We start from the raw sequence: 22,207 nt of genomic DNA, 5'->3' as shown, positions 1-22,207 counted from the left end.
TTTTTTTTTTTTTTTTTTTTTTTTAATAAAGAACAACGAATGAGTTAAATTTTAATAACGTAGTTCTCTGTGGGTCTAAGTGTAAACATTGATCAAAAATATATGTTACATATATATATATACATATATATATACATATACAATTTTTCACGTATGCTTAAGGAAAAAATATAAATCTTTTCTAAATATATGTATCCAAAAATATATGATCTATCCAGCGGAAATAATAAATATGCTCTGCATATTTTTATACTGTACATAGTGAGTGTACTCTTTTTTCATCCATTATGATAAAACTTCCCTTTTCAATGCACAAAAATAATGGTTAACCTATTAACGACGTAAGAATATTCAAAAATTTGTAGTAGCATCAATTGTCGTTACTGGGAGGCTCTTTCTCAGGCTTTACCATAAAGTTGATGAATCCATCAACATCCTCCAACTCCTTCGAATAGAATTTAATAGCGATTGTTGCTCTTCCTTCATGTTTTGGCGTCATGGAGAAGGCACATTCTGCATCGGCATCAACTTCGACATGTTCGGTTAATTTGATTTTTAATTGTTGGTCCAAGCCGGGCCCTTCGATTAAAAATCTGCCTTTTTTCAGAGGAATGGGTAATGGATTTTTAAATTTGGCCTTTGCATCGAATTTCTGCCCTACTACAGGGTCGCCCATTAACTAATCATTAAAGAAAATCATTTCAAATGAAATATTTGACGAGTAACAAAATATATGTACACTTTACCTCAATTTTTATGTCCGGCTTTCTCACGCGAAAATCATCCTGAGCAAAATACTCATAGTTGGTATCTTTGACCGTAGCCAAACAGGCGATATTGAAGGCACATTGATCCAACAATCGTGGACCATATTCTTCCCATGAAACGTCCATACGTATATCTTCGACGACCCCAGGTTTGACCAAACGTTCAATATCCTGTTTCTTTACCGGAGTACCAACGCGACCAGTATAGAGAACCGTTTCGACCCTTAATATAACGGACACCTCGTATTGTTGATAAGAACTTCGGTTCTTGATCGTAAGAACGACGCTAAAAATAAGAAAATCTTTCAATTTGAATATCCATTTGTAAATACCTATAGATCTTTGATTCTATCTATATATACCTAAATGGTTGCCCTATTATAATATCATCGCGAAGCTCGAAATTGAACATGACGTCATTAAACTCTTCGTTGAGATAGTAGCGACTAAACAGAGATTCGCTCTGACGCAACGCCTTAATCATGGCAGCCCGTTCTTCGTCTGATTCTGTAAGAACAATGACGCTTGCGAATCGTTCCAAGGAAACAGATATTATTTTACTTACTTTCAGGATATTTATAAGTATTCGTAATATCTTCTCTGGCCCACCGACCAACTGCCTTCGTACTTATCAGTTGACCGATTCTATAAGAGCAAAAAATAAAATTAGTTAAATAATTCAATTGATTTTCTCAATAAAAAAAAAAAACTCACCCATAAATATCTTTTCGTATCAACTTCAAGGGCTGAGTTGGACCGTTGTATCGCCAAAATATCTTATCGGCGTTTACCTCGGCGAATAAGAAGGAATTATCATAAGGACGTAAAACCTCGCCATTTTTGACAGCAGCCACGGAGGCTGGACCACAACGATAAGCGTCTTCACTCAATTCCTGAGGAGTCGCGTCAATTGCTTGCCAACCATCACAATCAGGCGATAAATCCAAACGTTTCATCCATACCTCGTTCCATACGTGAAAGTTCCTGTTCGAAGAGACGCCACGATTTTTAATAGCGTATCTCTCAAGAGATTAATTGTACACAGAGAAGGATGAGAAGGGTTAAAAGTACAGTTTGCAATAGCGTTTTATGTTTTCATTACCATATCGAATCGCTGTTAAGTTCCTCCATAATTTTGCCCTCCGCGTCGACGAAATAATCGACCGTCAAGCTACTCTGAGTATCGTGGGCGCTAGAATAATTGGTTACAACTCGGCAAGGTATACCGAGAGTACGGCAAACCGTAGCTAATACTCCGGAAAATACCCAACACTGACCATATTTAACAGGCTTCTTTGTCTTGTAATATTGTTGAAGGATTTTTTGCGAGCCCATCCATTTGGTCGGTGGTGTTCCACCCTCGTAATCGTCCGACCAATTACCCATCACAGCCCCGTTATCATCCGGCGAATTTACCTATAGGCAATAAGATATCCTTTTACGAGTTATCAAAATCTGCGAATTCATCTTTTTTCCCCCCTCTCTCAAGAAGTTTTGAAAAACGACAGATCTACTTCTGCGATAGGCAACATTTGTGTCAAACATTTTTATACTCACAGCAGCAGAAAGAATACGAGATATGACAACGGGATCGTTTCGTCCAAAAATTCGAACCTTTCCAACTTTCGTCATAAGATACAAAGCACAATCCAATATATCTCGTTCAAATTGCGAATATTTCCATACGGTTGGTCTCAAACGATTATAACTACCACGCCAAATCAAACCATCATCGGACATTACGTACTCTTGTTTTTGAGCTTCGTCCTCCATGTACACCGTATCGTCTGAAAGATCGTAAAAAAATAATCGATTGTATTTATTAAGAAAGAAATATCAATGTTTTCATAATAACTTACCTTCGCACCAGGGATTGAAAATTATGTAAAATGAATGTTCCATTGTGTAGCTCACCGCACCTTCGGATTCTCTATTTTTAGTATCGATATCCATTTTCCATTTGCCAATGATGGCGTTCGGGGAAGGTGTGATCTATCAAAAGAATTTTTTATTAAAAAACATTATTTTTCTACTTTAGTTCTTTCTTCCTTCTTTCATTGTACCTTCAATCGTATAAAGGTCGGTTCTATCGTCTCGATGATGGCTTGCCAAGAAGCCTCGGAATACTCTCCAGAATTAAGAACGGGAATAGCAACAAGGGTGCCATGCCCGTACTGAGGCTTCTCCACACCGTCAACGGTAAAAATAAGGGAAATACCGTCGATATTAGGATCGTAGTCTCTCGATAACATGAAATGTAAATAAAAAGGTTGACCACGCCTAACAATGAGCCTTGCTTCGTCCCCTTTACGGTTCATCAATTCGTATCTCGAAGTCTTATGATTGTATCCATTCTCTGCTATGCAAGGATCGATTTGATGGATCGTTAAGATCGGCACGCCATAATGTTCCCCTAAAAACAAAACATAAAATAACGAATATCGAAAATCAATTCGAGCATTGCACGTATTTTGATCAATGCAACGCACTCACAATGAAATCTAAAGGGAAATGGTCGAAAGTGTCGATCGTTGAATACGCGGTAACGATCATAAAATCTGTAAAACATTCTGCGACGATAGGGAATCGGTTGAGATGGTTGAGATGGTTGATGTCTGATAAACATGCGCCTAACTGAATCCATGTAACGATGTAACCGATGTAACGCGCCGCTTGGTGAATCTCGTATTCAGTATCTACGGTTAAGTTCTCCAGGAGTTCCGTCGATACACTGAAGAGTCGCGAACGCAACTAGTTCATTGCAAGTCGGAGGAGCAAGGCTAGACACGTGCACGGAGCACACGACCATAAATGGTCGCTTCTCTATCCTTCGTTAGATCATATCGCCCACATTGTTCCTCCTATTAATTATCTTTTTATGCGATCTACGCGGTCTAGCACGGATTTATACGATTTACCGATCTATGAAAAGTGATATCACTTTACCTGCCGTCTTTAGAGATCGCGATCAATTTCTGAGGATTCTCATTCGCTGGATGAATAGCCCCGATAAGATCGAAACGGAGTTTCGAAGGTACGAGAGACTCGTCGAATCTCGATCTTTGATAGGTACGCTTGCTTCCTTATAGCGGGTAATTAACGAGCATGCCAGGCAAGATCGATTGCTAACAAGAGATCGTTAAATGAGTCGTCAAACGAAACTAATAAAGAGCTTCGATAATAACGTACTTTCCAAACGTACTACCTCTACACATATCACTATACCGATATATAGTAATATATTGATCTATCTACCGATCATATTCGGATCGCGTTCAAATGAACGTTTTTATCCATATCAGAAAAAGTTTATTTCATTCTATAATGGTAGAGCAAATTCTTTCGCCAAATTAGTCGATTAGTAAAATATCCATCTATCTTAAATGTGCCTTTTACGAGAAAGAAACACCATTTCGTTATCGAATCTTGATCGAAAAAGGATTAACGAGTTATGATCTATTTCAATGATTAATAGATACATATCTATGAAAAGTGGATCAATGACGCATATTTTTCCGACTAAAGAGAACGTGTCACCTCGATTACCATACTTATTAGGTAGTTTATCATAAACGATCTAGAGACACCATCCAATCGGATTGCTTACGATTTTTTAAACTTACATTACTTGTTTCACTTACGAAGATAATTCTATTTAATTTTGGACGGACTACAATGCTTGACTCATAGTATGGCGATGACGTACTCCACTTCCGTATATTTTTACGCAAATGTATTTATAGGTATGCTAAAGTACACATGGAGGAAAAGAAGATTTCTCGTTGCGGTATATCAATTTACCGATTTACATCATTCCAACGAAAGGCAAAGATCTAATGTGAAAAGTGAGGATGAATGAAATATGACGAAAAAACCTGTTGCGTAGTTTAACGAGAGAATCGTATCATGAATCACTCATGATTGTGTTTTCTTGAGAAACCAAGTCCCCCAACCCAGCCAGCCTTACCAAAATGGACGATTACGATCGAATTCTTGGAGCAACGCATCTGTCAAACTCGAAATGGGATCAACGTGACGAAGCGTTTGCACGAGCGTCAATGCGCGTCGATGTGCGTCGATGTGCGTCGAGAAGGCAGGCGCCTTTAAATCTTTCAAATCAGCCGTTGGCAGCCGATTACGTAGGAGATTGATTGGCACTCGGTCTATGCAAGTAAACTGTTGTTTCACGACCTCTTCTATATAATTTCTAACTTGTAGAAGATATTCTCTATGTTTGTTTTGAAAATTGTTAAAGCTCTTCCCATTTGATGGGACGAACCAAAACTGATGTCGAAAAATAAACGCGCTCAACGATTAAGATATCCGTTAACGAAATTCTTTTTTTAGATTGCTAAGAATCTTCAATTAACCAACGAATAGAAATAATGAAGGAATTTGAATTCTTTTGCAAACGTACATGTTTGCACAAATGTTCTGTTTCTATCGCAAATAGAGTCATATCGAATTATTCTAAAGATTCTGATGTGAGTCATCGAGTACGTTCCGCTAGATCATTTCTATTGTCTCTAAAAACATCAAGAGCACGAGTTAAGGGTCTGTGTCAAGGGTCCGTGTCAAGGGCATTTTTCTCTTAAATGAAACGAAAATTTTAACTTGACTATGCTTTACTACGCTTGATGACTCAATTCGGCTTACATCGAAATTAATTATTCTTTCTTGTTATTTAAATATGACCGAATGTTAGACATACGAAATAAGAGTTTCAATATGTAACAGTTTGAAATTGGAGTATAAATAATATTCGTAGAAACGTGATCAATGGAGGACACCGATCTTCGAGCACGAGAGAAGATTTAAATAATCATTATATCGGCGTGTAAGAGTGCAGTGACATCATCGACCAGAAAACTCACACACCCGCGAATAGTATAAACATCGTCGCCCGTTGCACTTTCGGATTATATTCCTAAAGGCGTGTTAAGGCGTTTTCACCTTGGCCAACTTTCGTAAAACTAACTCAAACTTTGTGGTCAGATGGAATGAATCAATCAATTCAAAGACAATAAGGGGAAACAAAAAAATAAACTTTTTGAAATATTATGAAATGAAAGATCCGGGACTCCTAGAAAATGCTCACGTAAGTGCATATTATCATAAGGAAAGATAACCGTAAGCAAAACAGGCGTGTCTATAAATGAAATCATTTTCTGCATAATTTCTAGACTACAAAGATGACATTCTATATTTCTATTAGTGAAACCATATTAATGATATACGCATATACTTTATCGCATAATTCAAACCGTAATTATACGAAATATTTACATTATCTTTAAGCTAAATTGATAACCCATGAAAAATCATGGGTTATCAATTGTTCCATAACATTCACAATGTTAACGTCAACGACAACGATCGTACACGCTGACGGAGAAAACTTTAAGGAATGTGATTTCACGATCGAGGATAATGCAATGATTCATCATCAAAAGTGCAACGACTTTTGTTCTTGCCTTTCAGATCTTAATGAATAATTTAAATAATTATATAACGCAATTTTCTCAAATTTTCTTCTTACGATTTCATGAAGAATCTTAATTATGTTAATCGTTGCTCTTAGAGAACAAAATGAGAAACTGTGTAAATAATCGATTATCCATATTCGCAAACGTGACGTCCTTGAAATAACTCACGATAAATTTTCGTAGGAGTGTAAAAATTAAAGAACGGTAGAAGATGCGTACGCAATAAGTGAATCTTACTTTACCTGATTCGGAAGCATTCGGTGGACGAGGTAAGCATTCTGGTTTGGTGCATTTCGGTTTCCAAGTTGGACCATTCTCCTCAGGCTGAAATACGGCCTTAAATCCCGTAAAGCAGGAACAACACTTTTTTCAACATTTCTTTTATCGAATAGTTCACGCTAATTTGATTAATTTACCAATAGTTATTCCTCGTGTTTATCAAAATATCATCGTTTTTGTTTATTATTATTATTATTATTCCTCTTTGCATAATCCTATTGACAAAGATGCGAAAAAATACGATGTGTTATTTGTACGCATTCATGTTTATCTTATTAATTCAGGGCTGGTTTGTGGAGAAAAAAGGAAACAGGCAGACATAAACAATCCGGAAGAAATAATGAAGAAGCGCACCGTATAATAAAACACTGAATGACACTTGCGATCTTTATCGATCACCCGACCCAATGAATTTCCTTTTCTGCCAGCCGAAGGAAAACTTGATTCTTCAATTAGATTTATCGATGATTAGTTTAGCCAAGGACGTCGACCGGTTAGTTTTATTCCTTATGAACAACCCGTAACACTGTGATCCGTAACTATTAGATAAATGTTGTTTTATTCTTTACTTTACTTTTTTCATATATACAAGTATGACAAAAAAAAATTAAAATTAAAATCAATACAAAAAAAAAATAAAAACATACATTGATTGAAAATACCAAATTGAACTTAAACAATTTGTTTAGTAATGTTTCTTTTTCAAATCGATATAGCACAAGACGAAGATAAGTGAAAAATGTATCCCTCGATCGCGACTTTGTTATAATTAATATTTGATAAAATGATCAATGTATAAAAAATACTACTTTTTTTTCCTTGATACAAAATGTTGTTCACTTAATTAATCGTGTCTGCGTAACGTGTCGTTCTTACTTCGCCGACAGATGTACGACTGTCAGATCGAATCTACTGGTATTGGCAAAGAAGCGCGCTTAGGAGCTCTCCCGCTTCTCACAGACACACTCTACACATTCTTACTTTTGGGAGGTTACTGTTGTCGAGTACGGACGCGTGCTTATTTAATATATTTCATTTGATAGAGTTTCGTGTAAAAATGATGATAAAATATTGACGTATTCTTCGAATCATATCCTACGAATTGAAATATATTTATATAAATTTAATAATTTCTTTTTCTCGGAAGAAACACGTATGCATACATAATTACATATTGAATCTAAAGACATATTATGATTAATGAATTCACAATGTTACTATAAGACATATATATATATTGTTTTTTTTTTTTTTTGATAAACAAAATCTCTCATACATACAATTTTTTTTTTCTAAAATAAATCTCTCAAGATGTGTAAAACAAAATAAATAAAATGGATCAATTGAATTATCATCACTGTTTATTCCTATTTTCTATTAGGATCTATTATAAGAACACTTCCTAGAATATCATCGAGTTTTACATATATGTGTGTTAATTCGTAATTATCAGTCACATTCTGAAATTTAAATTCAATTGTACAATTATTGTGGAATGTTCACATACATAAATAAATTATTCATTTAAGTAACTAACGAAGTAATACATATAAAATATATATATATATATACTTACTTTAGCTTCTACATATACGATGCCTTTACGTCTTATTCCTTCCATATGAAATCTCAATTTCAAATATACGATGCCATCTTGTTCATAGAATCCATGACTAGAAATAAATTGATAATTATATATTTTGTATTTATATGAAATTTATGAACAAAAAATTGACTTCAATTTACCTAAAATGATTTCTTCTTCTTCTTCCTTCGCCATAAACTTTGATAGGTTCACCAAGAGCATCTAAAACTTTAGAATCCTCCTGACAACATTTTAATGCTCTTTTATAAACTCCATATGGACTGTTACTAGAAAACAATTCATTTAATAAGGAATAACCGATGTAGACTAAAATGGAAAGACCCGCTGCTATAATCACTAAGTATCCGGCAGATATTGTATTCTCTTTAACTAGAATAAAATAAAGAAAATATAAAATGTAACGTTAAAAAAAAAAAAGGGCTTCTTCGTTTAACAATTATGATATCAAATTTAATTAGAATAAATTACCTACTTCCACAAAATCCGTGCTTACTTTATTATTAGTGTCTTTGTTATCGACTTTACTTAAATCCTTCCGTGTTGAATACCAACAAGATTGTTTAACATTTAATGTCATGTTATAACAAAAATAAGGTTTTCTAGATACACTTGCTATTGAATTTTGCCTATATAATTTACAGGCTAATCTTCTTACTGATATCATATTTTATCAGTGATTAATGATACTTTACAATGTTGATTTTCATCAATTTTCGTATCAACTTACCAAGGAATCGTTTTTCTCTTAAAACACAACAAAAAATTTTTAAATATTAACTGTTCTGTATTTGACTGAACACTAATATAATATTATTTCAAATAAAATAAAAATACAACGAATTCCTTGTGTTCTTCCAACGAATTTACTTGTCTATCTCAATAAGAATCTTTGATTATAACAAATATTTTTTATTTTTACAAACAAAATTATCTATTAAATCAAATAATAAAAACTCTTAACCTCAATTCGTATGCTTTCAAACATCAAAGAATACAGAAGTACATAGAAGCTCACAAATCCCTTTTTTTCTTAACTAAATTCATCTTAGTTACTAACCTGACCACCAGTTAGCGATAGTAGATATTTAACGCGATAATGGTACAATGCTATCAAAGAATGGTACAATACTATCAAAGAATATAGTATTCTACCTACTATCGTTCACTGGTGGGGTCTCGGTGCTAAATAAGATGATTTTTCACACGGAAAGTGGTTTTGCAATGTTTTATATAATTCTATATTCTTTCCAAACACTCTCGCTTGACATTACCGACAGGCCACAAAACAAGTGTATGAAAGTGTATGAAAACTATAATTTATCTCTCTCTCTCTCTCTCTCTCTCTCTCTCTCTCTCTCTCTCTCTCTCAAATATATTTTAATTTTATTATCAAATTAATAATGAATTGAATATAATTGAAATTCAGTTTTTAGAGTTGAACAGTATTTGAATTCTTAGAATATTTTATAATTAATTTTACGATGCAATAATGATTGTCAAAGTTTCACAATGACAGATGCTATATATATACACCCGCACATTATCATAATTTATAAAAAACAATTATTAATAATTAATCGTATATGTAAATTCCTAATAATTTATAATAAATTTTACTTCATATTTTATCAGGAAAAAATAAAAATTATTGTCACTTTTGAAAAAAATGTCTAACTTAAAATATAAGAAAATGATACGCTTGTAAAGAGAGAGAGAGAGAGAGAGATTCGAGCTTTCTATGATGTATTTTAAATGGCGTTATCTCTATATTGTTTCCTTCTCCTTCGTGAAAGACAGAATTTTGGCCACAAAAATAACGAATTACAAGGAAAACATCATATCATAAGAGTAAAACATCTTAACGTTAACTGAATGCTTGCTAACCTCTTTGCACTTTCTACTATGCCATTACAAAAACTCCATTTCGGCCGACTTCGTGAAGCTGGAGAGTTAAAAGGAAACGTATGAAACGAAGAAGGTCTTTGATTAACAGCTGTTTTCTTCGGCTTCTTCCGTAAAAACGTACAGTTACTTCGGATGGCTTCGTTAAGTGCCTCGTATCTCACCTTCTGATTGGCTATACGTTTTGGAGGTTACATAAGACAACCACCCACCGTTTCGACTAGTTTGGTAAGTTGATTTCTTAGATATCATGATCGCCTATTACACGAACCCCGTTTATGTTAACTTTGTGCAGCTGCCAGGTTATGAGGAGAAGTATGAAAACGAGAAAGTAAGCTCTCCATGAAAATCTGTTTATTTCGATCATCGAAATAATCACATGAAAATTGATGAATATATGAATTAACGCGTTGGTCGCCATGGCACTCTTCTGACGTGACGCTCTTCTTGTTGAAGTTATAGTATTTTTAATTGGAAAAACTTATCACACAACAACAGGTTTTAAAAGGTTTTTAAAAAGCTTCGGATTTTTTTAATATAGCTTCTATAAATTCGGTTCTATTAGTTGGTAATATTCCAAACATAATACTGTTTTTGTCAAATCTGTATCGCTTATTAAATTCAACATCTGAATAAAAATCAAAAGGGGATCTTGTATATCTCGAATATAATAACGTTTTGGAGCACGTATAATTATGTCTTCATTATCTTAATCAATATCAATATTATCATCAACATTGATATTATGTAATCCCAAAAAAATGCATTCTTTACTTAATTCTTTTCACAACTTGTTCACAATTAATTAATTAATTAATTTTTCATTGCAATTGATTTTGAATAAATTTAAATTACGATTAATCGATTAACTTTAAAACTAACACTTAAACTTTTATTTTTGAATTATTATTTATTAATTTTTGATAATTATTATTGTTGAAATATTAGTCAAAAGATAAATTTATGCTTATTGTGTATCGGGTGTCTGTTTCTCGTGTCTATTATAAAAATAATCATCAACGAAAATGCAAGATAAAACAAATAAATATACACGATAGTTGCCATATTTTATTTCAAACGTGTTATAAATTATAATACAAATACAATATCATAATCGTAATATATTATAAATGTTAAACAATCCTGAGTAATTAAATACATAAGAGATAATGAATTTTGTTAACATCGTTTACCGTTTCTAATATAGCATGCACGCGTTACGCTACAACAACGGATCACGATGGGGGTTTGTAAAATAAAATACAATAGTAATATATATATATAGAATCGATCCATTTACAATGGAAAATGATTAATTTCAAACTATTTATATTTCATATCTTAAAGAAAACATCATAAACTATACAATATTAACATCAAATGAATCGCAATCTGAAAACACATTTACACGATGAAATATGCGATAATACACAATGCGACGATATAACGGCATAATTATGTGCAAAATCTGTACATAACAAGAGAAAAAAAAACAAGCATAACATTTTTATTTTATTTTTTTCGATTCTAAATCAACAAAAGTCCTTCCTTCCTTCCTTACTTTTTTTCTTTTTTTTTTCTTTCTACTTCATCCCTCCTTTTGCACATTAACATTTTTATTACGTGTCATGATCACAAACATGTTCATAACACAGGGCGGCCAGATTTTTAATATCAAAATAAACAACATACAACAGAACAATAGAAATTTGAGCTTGTGCTTCAGCTAAAATGAAACTCACTGTTAACTCTTTTTCAAAATGAGAAGTGTGTTTGTGTGTAATAGGTAGATATCTGAAAAACAGATATTTTCAAATAGATTGTATCGTCATTATCCCGAATGATTAAGTATCGAGATACGTATGCGTTGATATAGTTGAGATATATATATATATACTATAGCAATTATCACGAAATGATTTTTCTTGTGTATATGACTCGCGACTGAATGTTTTCCTTATTCTTCTCTCTCGTTTTTTTTCGTTTAATTGTTTATAATTATCGCACCAAGCTTGTAGAGTAGAAAAATTTGTTTTTTCACCAAAAAATGAGATTTTTCTTCTTCTTTTTTTTTGTTTTTTTTTGTTTCTTAACACTTAGTCGACCACGTGCGCTGACCAGCGAACTGTACGATGATTTCCACCACGCAGGTTTCGCAAATGACGCGAACTGATATGCGGTATTTGAAATCAAAGTAGTTTGAAAATTATTTACTATATAGATAAATAAACGGAAACAAAAAAAAAACGCATTGCTAAGGTCAATATGGGAGATCTCCCCGATTGGTTGGTTTGGGCACCGATCTACATTGAAACGAGGAGATCTCCCCGTTCGGTCAGCTAAGTGTTAAGTAAAACGAAGAACAGCACTTTTCAAATATTACAAAGTTGTTTGTAGCAAAGTGACTAAATGGTATCTACGGAAAAAACTTGTTATCAAAGTTTAAATGCATATCAAAGGACAATCGTCACGTTGATCCTCGCGACGATCTTGTATATATGAATGTAATTAGAAAAACACCTTTCTGGATAAACTTTATCAAAAACAAACCTATCGTACGAATAGGCGTATAATGAACGTTCATAGTATAAGCCACTTGGAACGAAGATGGGCGTAAAGAATCCACTTCCTTCTAGACGAGACTAAAGACTCCTTTCGATTATTATTATTATTATTATTATTGAATCATGTTTACCTTATAAACATGCTCAATAGAGTGATGCGATACAAGGTAAGCACGTACTTGAGCACGATTTATTGCACATTATCAAAGTATACTAATTATGTAAGCGTATCCTGAATCATCCTTGAATTAACATTTACAAGGAACGCATTTTAAATGTCGAATTTTCACGCATTTCAATTCCTGAATCTCTTCACAATAAAAAAAAAAAAAAGAAAAGAACACATTGTTAAAAAAGGAAACAATGTGCATGAGCAAAAACCAAATGAGCATACGAATAAAAGAACAATTTAATTTTACACGCTTTAGTAAAATCGGTTTGGATACGTAGCGTAAAAGATGATGCGACTCGTGCGTACAAATCGATGATTCCGGTAATTTAAGCGAAAGATGGACAGGGGGTTTAAAGTTCGAAACGCTTCTTCCTCTCTGCAACCATGCCCACCGCGGGGAGTGGGGGTGGAGCGGTTGATGATAATTCGGTAGAGGTGTAGGAGGCAAGCTACGACAATTTCTGCTCGACCACCTCAATAATGGAGACCTCCTCATCAGCTCTAAAAATGAAAAAAAGAAAGAAAACAGCCGTTATAATGTTTGTATGAAAAATTGCAAATGAAAGATGCAAGTACGTTATTTGTTTGCAATGGCAGACCTGCAACGGAGAGAGCTGGGGGTTCCGGGCTGAGGTAGGATGGGTGATGAGTGTCGGTACGGAGGGTGTATGTCTCCGATTGTTGCTGTTTTTTACTTTGTTTGTCCTCCTGTTTCCGACTGCCAGTACCGTTGATTCGCATCTCTGCTGTGCCACCTTTTATTTTAAATAATTGTCTAGATACAGTTATGCGCTAATAGGACTTTTATAGACTCACAAACATCTTACGTTATACGCAATACAGATATACCATAGCTTATCTCGCAATAAGTGTAAATTCAGTTACTTTTGATTATACCTTTCCAAGGAATTTTAGTTATATGTTCCCTTTACTCGGATACATTATTATTATTATTATTATTATTCGTACCAACTTCTTTGGATTAAATATTACTCTTATTTGCATATTTTTTTGATCCTTTCCAGGAAAATGCAGGAAATCGTACCTGTATTTCTACGTCAAAATGTTATCAGCTTTTAATTAAACTTCAAACATCATAATTAATTGAATCCCATACAACACATATCCTTCAACTAAATTGCCAAGTAAGAGCTATGATTCCACGTAAAAAAATGTATAACATAGTATGGACATAGAGATACAACTATGATTTCTATGAAAAGTCAGTTAATTATTATATAGTATGAAGATCAGACATCTATATAGATAGAGTAAGACACAGTCGTCTTAAACATTCGCATTGTTAATTTGCTTTCAAACACATGTTAGCAAATAGAAATATAATTATCGGTTATAATTCAACTCATTATATCACTTTCATGCTTTGACGTTTAACACGTATATATAAATATGATTTATACCTACTAACAATAATATCAAAGGCTCGTGCAAATTTTGCGTTAGATTAATCAGATACAAACATACTCGCGTATGTAAGAATGAGCGCCACTTTGGTAAACACGTTTCTCCTTATCATTGCACATTTTTTACTTTGCACCGTCTTTCGAAGAATAATTTTTTTCTTACAAATAAAAAAAGATTTATAAAAAATGATATGATATGAATAATCAATCTTTCTAAACGATTTTTTGCTCCGTATTGTAAGCAACTCGTTGAGAGTAATTGAATTTTACTAACTAAGTGCACCAGTTAGATATCAATCGGAATAAGGAGGATTATTTCCGATAAAATCACGTATATCGGTTAAAAGATCTGTGTTAGAATAGTAAAAATCGATTTAAGTTTTGCATGCTCCAAGTATCCAAGTCGAAACACGATCGTAGTTCATCACACAGCATAACAAACGATATACCAGAAATAAAGCAATTTAACTATTCCTTTGAGTAGAACACGTCTGACAAATGTATATACACTTAATGCGGAATACTTAATAAGAAGAAGAGAGAAAAAAAAGCAGAACTTTTAATCCGAATACAGATGCATATCCACCACCACCACCAGAGATGCTTTTTTGATACGTTTCCATTCACCTCTCTTCTGTACCTTGATACTGATGGGGCAATCCGCTCCTTGGTCTTAAGCTGTCCCATAATGGCGATGCTATGCCATTATGTTCTTCGTTCTTTTGCGTTAAGATCGTATCTTTCCTATCGTGCGATGAAATAGCAGTACTACTCCCCGGCCTAACTAAATTATTCGAGTAAGGCAACGATATGGATTTAATTCGCTCGAGCTTGTACGAGAAGCTGCTCGGTTTATCCGCCGAAAGGGACTTTTGAAGCGTGGATAAGGAGCTTTTTGGGCGTTCGCTCGTTAATTTCTGCTCCTCGTTCGATCCTTGCATCGATTCGTGATTATTTCTTACACGCTGCGGTGAGTACGCTGGCGAGGTGTTTAGTGACGAAGATTTCTGTGGTACACCGGTCGTTTCACGAAGGGTGTCCCCATGCTGTTAGTGAAATATCGAAAATATGCGTCAGTACGGCTAATGCGAATTCACGGTATAGCTAGAAATCGATGTTAATTTAAATGATAAACGATTTAATACGTTATCATTTATTTCTTCGACATTTCTTTGCTTTTTAACGTGTAATCGCAGCAGAGTTAATGATATTAAGATATTATAGTAGGTATGATACGTTGGTTAAACACGTCTACTTTTTCACAAATGATACCTTAGATTAGACGAGCCTTATTTTACATACTTTTATGTGCTGTGGTAGCTTGTAAAGTTCCTCCTTCGGTTCGACTGTGTCATTCTCTCCGCTTTTTAAAATTTGAATAGTATCGTTGATACCAGCGTCGCTACATTCGACCAAAAAATGGGCTCTCAACTGCTTATTCCTAGCATCTAGCTGCATTATGTGTTGTTGCGCTTGTGCAAGTTGCTTCGTAAGAGTACCTACTTTTTCCTCCAAAGCAGCAGACTCGACGCATTTTGATGAATATTTGGCGGACAACGAAAGAATTTCTTGCTTTATTTCTTCCATCTCTTCCCTAAGAAATAATTCAATCATTTGAATCCCTAACTTTGATACAGAATTCAATGAAAAAATAAATCTCTATACTTACTCGTGTTCCTTGTGCAGTTCACCGATATCTTCTCTAGCTTGCATTTGCTTGATGAATTCTTGCTTGAATTTTGCAATTTCTTTCTGTACCTCGTGTTCGTGCGCCTTTCTCATGGCATCCAAGGCAGCCAAAGTCGCTTGAGTTTCTTCCGAGAGAGCTTGCTCCTTTTCGACCCTTAAATTTTCCAATTCCTGTCGATGCTTTTCTTCCATTTCCGAAATAATACGTCGATGCGAATTTTCCATGGCTAACAATCCTTTTTCGCAAAGTGCCCTGAGGTGCTTAATCTCATCCTTGTATCTTTTCCTCGTCTCAGCATCGGTATCCAATTCTGCGCTTATGGATCTTTGATAAACGGCACGCAGTTCATTTACGTGAGCATAATGTTCAGAATCCATAGCATTTAATCTATGTTCCAATTTTCTCGCCCTTTCTCGTAGATTAGCTGCTTCTTGCTCGTACTGCGTCTTTAAGGATTGCCTTTGATTATCGAGTTCACCCTTTATGTCCATTATGTCTTTCTCCTGATTTCTCTTGAGCGTTTTCAGCTCTTCCTCGTGACGAGCCGTTAGCCTCTTTATGGTTTCTTGTAACTCTTCACACTGCTTGCAGGACATACGATCGATGTAATCGGCTAGTCTTTTGATTTGTTCACGTAAATGAGAACACTTTTCGCAAACATTTGTCCAATCTGTCAGCCCGCTACTTGAACGTTCAAACTGACAGATCATTTTGGTGGTCGATGCGCTTGCTTTTTCTTTGATTGTTTTGGCGAGTCCACTAATGTCCTCCTCGAGATATCCTAAATGTTGTCCTATCGTTTTAAGTCGTTCCTTCGATTCTTGCCTACCAGATATTTTCTCCTCGCACTCTTCGGCAAACTGTTGATAAAGATAATTGCACTCTGCTTCGAGAACAAGATCGTTATCGAAATTAGTAGATTTATCCTCGGTCAAATGATTGAGAAGATCTTCGTTTCGTATGAGACTAGATAGAAAACTCTGACCGCTTTGTCCATTAAAAGAGGTTGACGGTTTCGTATTCTTTTGTAGAATAGCAATTCTGGCATCTATTAAAGCTTTGTGCGCAATTACGTCAGCGTAATCCGTCAAGAGTTGACGAGAATCGTACTCCGCATTGGTAAAACTCTTGTTCCTTTTCATCGTTCGAAGGGAATCTTCGTAAACTTCGGATAACTCATCTACAGAAAGTTGAATCTCTTGGCGTAATTTAGATCGCGTTTCGTCCGCCCAGTTCTCCAAGCTGACCCATCCAGCTTCGTTGAAGTTGAGACAAGTGTCGAGGACGGACGAGATATCCTGTTCGTAGATCTGCGCACAATGTAAGATAACACGTGACACCTCGCTTTGCACAAGCTCCTTGTTGACCGTTTCCTGAGCGAGAGCCCAAGCTTCGCGTATACGTTTGTTTTCGAGCAATTTTTTGCTCGAGATGTTTATTTGTTTCGCGGGATGATCATCTTGATCGGACAAATTAAGTGTCTCGATCGCCAAGGCCTGGGCCAGCTCTTTTAATTTGGTCTCCTTGTATCGTCCAACAATACCATCGACTTCTTTTTGTTTTTGCAACAAGAAATTCAAGCTCTCGCTTCGAGCGTTGCAAAGTTGTAGCGATGTCTCCGTTTTAACCGGGATAACGCCTCCTACGAGAACTAACTTATTTGCTAAGACTTTAGAAAGATACTGCATGTAATTCGTGTTTTGGTAGGTTTTGGGCTTGGTTCCATGAATCTTATGCTTTAAGCTTGAGGCAAGCTGACTAGTTTCGATTAGTTCACCGAGAACGGCGCTCTTATCTCCGAAGGTACCGCCGATCGCGCGCTTTAATCGTCCAAGTATCACGGATTCGAATGCTATCCTTTCGGCGATCAACTTGACTTTCTCCCTATCGTCCAAGCGGTCGTTCGATGCGAGCGTTTGCCGTCTCTTCGTGAGTTCACTTAGTTTATCCTTAAGTATAGCCTCTAATCTACATACCACTATTCCTACCGATTCCCCGATTTGACCACTGACTTGGCCTTTCTTACACTCTACGCACGAATCGAGAATATCGTTGACCTCGCGCAAGCATTTCTCCGCTTTGTCCTCCGTTTGCGTCGAGCCCAAACACTTTTCCAATCGTCGTTTTGACTTCCACACGACTCTCTCCAATTTCTTTAATCTTGAGAGAAATTCCAAGGATAGTTCGTTACCGGCGGAAGCCGTCGCACTACCGCTCACCTCACTGCATTCGCTCGAATCTTTTTCCGCGTCGCTGGCCATGTTTTCGGTTACGCTCGCAACTTTGGTTTCCAGTGTGCTTAATCTGATTAACACCTTCATAGGTTCTGAACTGGTCGCACTGTCCAACGACTTCCTACGCAATCTAGCACGATCCAAATGTTTCCCTTCCTTTTTCTTTTCTTTCTCTTTATCTTTTTTCGAAGTAGGACTCGATTCCTTCGAACTAGCACCGGTGGAGGAAATCGGACCACCACCGATGCTCTTACCACGTTCTATAGCGCATATCTTATTTTCCAAGTCCAACAGCTTATCTTCCATTTCCTGAGATATCTGGAAAGATTCTCTTCCCTTCAAGGAGAGCGATCTCCTCTTGTCCCTAGTTTCCGCCTTCGTCAATTTCTGCTTGAGCGTTCTGACTTGTTTTTCGCTGGCGGCTAGCTTGTTGGTTAAATCTTGAATACGAGCAGCCATCAATTGAACCTGTGCTTGATTCGTCTCGCTCACACCGATAGCATCCTGCTTATAAGCAAATATCTCCAATTCTAATGCATCCTGCGTCGAGTGCGCTTCGCGCAATTCTTTACGCATAGCACGTATCTCCGAGATGGCCTTCTCGAATCGAACTCGCAGTTCATCGTACTCTTCAACGATCCTAGAAATAGTTACGAATAATTTTATATTTCAATCGAACAAGTTTTCGAATTAAGAATCGCGTATAGAAGATTACCTCTCTTTGTCCAGCATATTGAGATCCATGTCCAGATCTATATTGGTTAGATCGCTGAGAGAATCAAAGCTTCTGCCCCGTTCTCGAGATCCGGAAAGGCCACCTCTTTCTTCAAGTTCTCTCATTCTATTGTATAATCGTTCGTTTTCTTCGATACCTAAAATACGAGTAACAGGAAAATAAATGAATAAATTAAGATAAAAAGAATGTATAATTCTGAGAAGTAAAAGTAATTTAACCTTGAGAGAGTCTTTCACCAAGTGCCTGCACTTCTTCCTGCAAATGTTCGACGTTTCCGTGACTCGATGACAACTCGTTCGTAAGCATCTCGCATCGTTCGCTCGTTTCTCTAAGAATAGCCTCGGTTTCCAATAATTTACATTCTAATATCTCTTTCTCTCTTGAATAGACTTTCTTGAGTTTCTCTAAATCGTCGAGATCCTTGTTCCTCTGTTGTTCCGTTCTTTGTATCGTGCCGAGCAATTCTTCCACCTGTTTCTCCCTGATTACCGCCTCTGCCATTTGCTGCCTCAATCTGGACAATTCTTTCTCAGCGTTGGCCACGTCTATTCGTGCCGTGTTTAACTGTGACTTTAATTTCTCTATCTCGTTTTCTTGACGTTCAACGATGACTAGCAATGCGCTCGGATGAGGCTGATTGTGATCGAGTTGATCGCGCAAGAGGGAGACTTGGTTCTCCAAGAGCTCGACGATTAAAGGACTGTCATTCGAACCGGAAAGACGACTGCTGTTTTGAATATGTCCGTTGCTTTGTTCCTCGTCTTCTCCCAACTCGCAACAGGCCATCATAAGATCTTCCGATCTGACACTATCGAGAGTACTTCGTCGCGAACTCGGTGGTGAACTACGACTCCTCTTGTAAACTCGCGATCTCGAACTCGACCTCGATCTCGCCTTGACCCTCGAAAGAGCCGTTCTCGTCAAGGGCGGCGACGGTGGTAATTCCGACCACTCGTGATTCGTCGTATCTGACCAGTTAGACCCCTTCAAAGGCAAAGACCAATCTCCGTTTCTAATAAGAGGGGGCGAAACCGGAATTTCCGACCAGTCACCGGATTCTCTCCGTCCACCTTCCGATGCGGTTCTGTATTCTTCATCGGAGGAAAACAGGACCGATCGGGGCGTGTTCGAAGTCGGAGGAATCACCGAATCCCTTTCACGATCGTTGATAGACCTTTCATGAAAGGAGAATCTTTGTATACTAATTGTAAGACATGCTGTTAGAGAACAACAATTGGTGAAAAAAAAAAAAAAAAGAAGAAGAGACACTTATCACATCGCTTACGTTGTAGGTGATTGAGGATTAGTATCCTGTTGATTGTCCGAACATATTGGCAGCGATTCCCCATTGTTATCGGGATCGGGTAAATTAGCTGCTCTTCTGATAGCCGACATCCAGCTGGATCTAATGCCGGCTGTCACAGCGGATAGAACGGTGCTACCTCTTTCATCCCAGGCCTGTATTAGGAAGAAAATCACGAGTTATAGCGAAGAAATGTCAAACATCATTCTCTTATACGAGCCGACGTTAAAGATCTTTACGATCTTTCTATACGAATTAAGAAAAAGTAATTCCGAAGCACCGCTCGGGTATAATTTTCCTGTTGCATCTTACCACGGTTTGAAATCCATAATTTCTTGCAACCTGCAACGGCGTAACCGCAGTAACGGTATTCAAGTCTATAACGCCATCCATGATGCCCTTGTCCTCCGCGCAAGGATCTCTATAGTACATTAGGCCACAACCTCGTAAAACAAACCAATGCTTGTTCCATTCCTAACAAGAAAAATCGATCGTATACTTTCAATTAAATCTTTCTTCTCAAACCTGTGAAAATATTCACCTTATTTAAACCTTGCTTCATTAGCCAACCTTTCTTAATGTTTAGTACATTTTCTGCTGGTAAATCGACCCTTAATTCGGAGGTTGGTGAATACCTAATGGTCGAAATATCTAATCCACAACCGTCAGGGTCGCCTCTTACCTGTGATTAGTAAAGATCGATAAAAAGTATTTCTTTAGATTACCAATTAATTACGCATCGAACAGTACTCACAAGTTTGTCTCGATGTACCGCATTAGCGGCATCTACGACGTCCCTCGTCGGTTCTGAAGTTCTAGGCTTGATCCTGCGAACTCGTGGTTGAGTCAACGACGCGGCAATGTCCCGCAATTTACCTTCCCGTTCTCTCTCGTGTTCTAAGAATATTCTTCGACAAGCATCGTCGTCTATGAATAAATATCTATCGATTAATATCAAGTACACAACATTTTTCTGATATATAACGAATGTTCAAAACCAACCTAATTTCTCGCTGGATCCATTTTCTCCTTGTTGATGATTCGACCTGCGTCTAGCCTTGTCTTCGGCACACAATTTGTCTCTGGTAGGTGGAGAGGATCCACTGGCGGGTTGATCCCTATAGGTTGTTTTACCATCGTTGGGTATCATTGGTGGTTTCTCTGTTAACGTGATAGTAGAACTATTCGACAAAGTGCTCGAAATCGTCGTATTCAAGGAGGAAACGACGACGGTACTCGTTGGTGTCGTCGTATAAGCCGTGCTCACGACTATGACGTTTCCGTTGATGGAAACTGACGTTGTTACCGCCGCAGACGACGATGACGATGATGATGATGATGACGACGATGACGATGAAGATGATGACGATGACGATGACGACGATGACGACGATGACGATGTCAAATAAGGGCCATTCGTACCGTTCTCCAAAGGAGTACTGCTTCGTAACGGCGAAACGTTGCTGCTGTCTACGTTACCGTTGCTTAGCAAAGAATTTGTCGAACAACTCGTCATTGTCACCACACTGGTGGTAATCAAAGAAGGCGTCGATGAAAATACGGGAGAACAGAGCTCCGAAGAGCCACCAACCCCCGTCGTCTCTGAAATCCAAATGGCATTGCTTCGAGGTTCTGATCGACAGCTATTGAACCGAGGCCGAGGCGGATTCGGTGTGTTACCTTCAAAGAAAAACCCATTGGAAATAAAACGTTGATAAGACTTTAGCTTTAACGAATGACAAATCGACTCACTTCGAATGTTCGGTGTAACTTGAAGGATCGTCGTCTGGCTGCCAGGAAATGTTGCATTTCTCTTGTGTCGACCCTGAAAAATTCAATTCGAATCATCTTGCCAATAGATCCTACGCTCCTATAGATCCAATGTTCTAGTATTTCTACGTAGGTGAGGTCTTCTCTCTCGGGGAAGAACATAGGATAGCGAAAGAGAAAGAGAGAGAGAGAGAAGTCCATTGTAGGCAGTCGTAATAATGGCAGATAAGCAATAACATTGATAATGTTCTACGAAGGTGTAGCCCTCGCCGCG

The 22,207-nt window shown here is 36.8% G+C and overlaps 3 protein-coding genes and 2 long non-coding RNA genes across 13 annotated transcripts in view; 2 read left to right on the top strand and 3 right to left on the bottom strand.

Annotated features, from left to right (window-relative positions):
• On the bottom strand, positions 1-7,605 carry Tg (transglutaminase). 6 transcript variants are annotated; one of them, XM_089173484.1, is made up of 11 exons: positions 6,887-7,605; positions 6,496-6,747; positions 2,831-3,180; positions 2,627-2,759; positions 2,325-2,554; positions 1,870-2,183; positions 1,482-1,751; positions 1,333-1,412; positions 1,130-1,274; positions 747-1,053; positions 1-679 (listed from the first exon to the last, which is right to left on the bottom strand). In XM_089173484.1, the coding sequence occupies exons 3-11, from the start codon at positions 3,083-3,085 to the stop codon at positions 371-373; spliced, it is 2,043 nt and encodes a 680-aa protein (XP_089029610.1). In that variant the 5' UTR covers positions 3,086-3,180; positions 6,496-6,747; positions 6,887-7,605; the 3' UTR covers positions 1-370. The 6 variants fall into 6 exon arrangements, with proteins under 6 accessions (XP_089029610.1, XP_015172862.2, XP_015172864.2 ...); XM_015317376.2 differs by having other exon boundaries at positions 6,496-7,071; positions 7,180-7,605; XM_015317378.2 differs by having other exon boundaries at positions 6,496-7,071; positions 7,342-7,605.
• LOC149032205 (uncharacterized) lies at positions 4,803-6,917 on the top strand. Of its 2 annotated transcripts, XR_016176908.1 has the most exons (3): positions 4,803-4,938; positions 5,536-5,865; positions 6,437-6,917. It is a non-coding gene; the product is annotated as an uncharacterized LOC149032205 (long non-coding RNA). The 2 variants fall into 2 exon arrangements; XR_016176907.1 differs by lacking the exon at positions 4,803-4,938 and having other exon boundaries at positions 5,063-5,865.
• A 145-nt stretch (positions 7,606-7,750) lies between the features above and the next one.
• LOC107064572 (mitochondrial import inner membrane translocase subunit Tim21) lies at positions 7,751-9,084 on the bottom strand. Its single transcript, XM_015317380.2, has 4 exons — positions 8,607-9,084; positions 8,279-8,507; positions 8,109-8,205; positions 7,751-7,992 (listed from the first exon to the last, which is right to left on the bottom strand). Exons 1-4 carry the CDS (start codon positions 8,800-8,802, stop codon positions 7,900-7,902), a joined length of 615 nt encoding a protein of 204 aa, XP_015172866.2. The 5' UTR covers positions 8,803-9,084; the 3' UTR covers positions 7,751-7,899.
• A 194-nt stretch (positions 9,085-9,278) lies between these two features.
• LOC149032204 (uncharacterized) overlaps positions 9,279-22,207 on the top strand; it is a 30,881-nt gene continuing 17,952 nt past the window's right edge. Inside the window, exons 1-3 of one of the 3 annotated variants that reach the window (XR_016176909.1) lie at positions 9,279-9,429; positions 9,936-10,268; positions 10,336-12,945. This is a non-coding gene — a long non-coding RNA (uncharacterized LOC149032204). Of the gene's footprint in view, positions 9,440-9,935; positions 10,269-10,335; positions 12,946-22,207 lie in introns of those variants that run through there. The other 2 variants (XR_016176911.1, XR_016176910.1) reach the window with 2 other exon arrangements.
• The window catches only part of osp (myosin phosphatase Rho interacting protein outspread), a 69,478-nt gene continuing 60,263 nt past the window's right edge, over positions 12,993-22,207 (bottom strand). Inside the window, 14 exon segments of the mRNA XM_015317370.2 lie at positions 12,993-13,182; positions 13,185-13,277; positions 13,376-13,531; positions 14,841-15,246; positions 15,503-15,794; positions 15,870-18,764; positions 18,840-18,996; positions 19,079-20,034; positions 20,146-20,318; positions 20,476-20,637; positions 20,705-20,845; positions 20,918-21,090; positions 21,166-21,843; positions 21,916-21,988. Coding sequence (XP_015172856.2) covers positions 13,127-13,182; positions 13,185-13,277; positions 13,376-13,531; positions 14,841-15,246; positions 15,503-15,794; positions 15,870-18,764; positions 18,840-18,996; positions 19,079-20,034; positions 20,146-20,318; positions 20,476-20,637; positions 20,705-20,845; positions 20,918-21,090; positions 21,166-21,843; positions 21,916-21,988 — 6,411 coding nt within the window. The 3' untranslated portion in view covers positions 12,993-13,126.

The sequence above is a fragment of the Polistes dominula genome, unplaced genomic scaffold (assembly GCF_049000335.1).
Source record: "Polistes dominula isolate Pdom_NZ unplaced genomic scaffold, Pdom_raw_medaka contig_33, whole genome shotgun sequence".
Classification (NCBI taxonomy): Eukaryota; Metazoa; Arthropoda; class Insecta; order Hymenoptera; family Vespidae; genus Polistes; species Polistes dominula.
The sequence above is the reverse complement of the archived record's forward strand: the minus strand, read 5'-3'. Positions and strand labels throughout refer to the sequence as shown.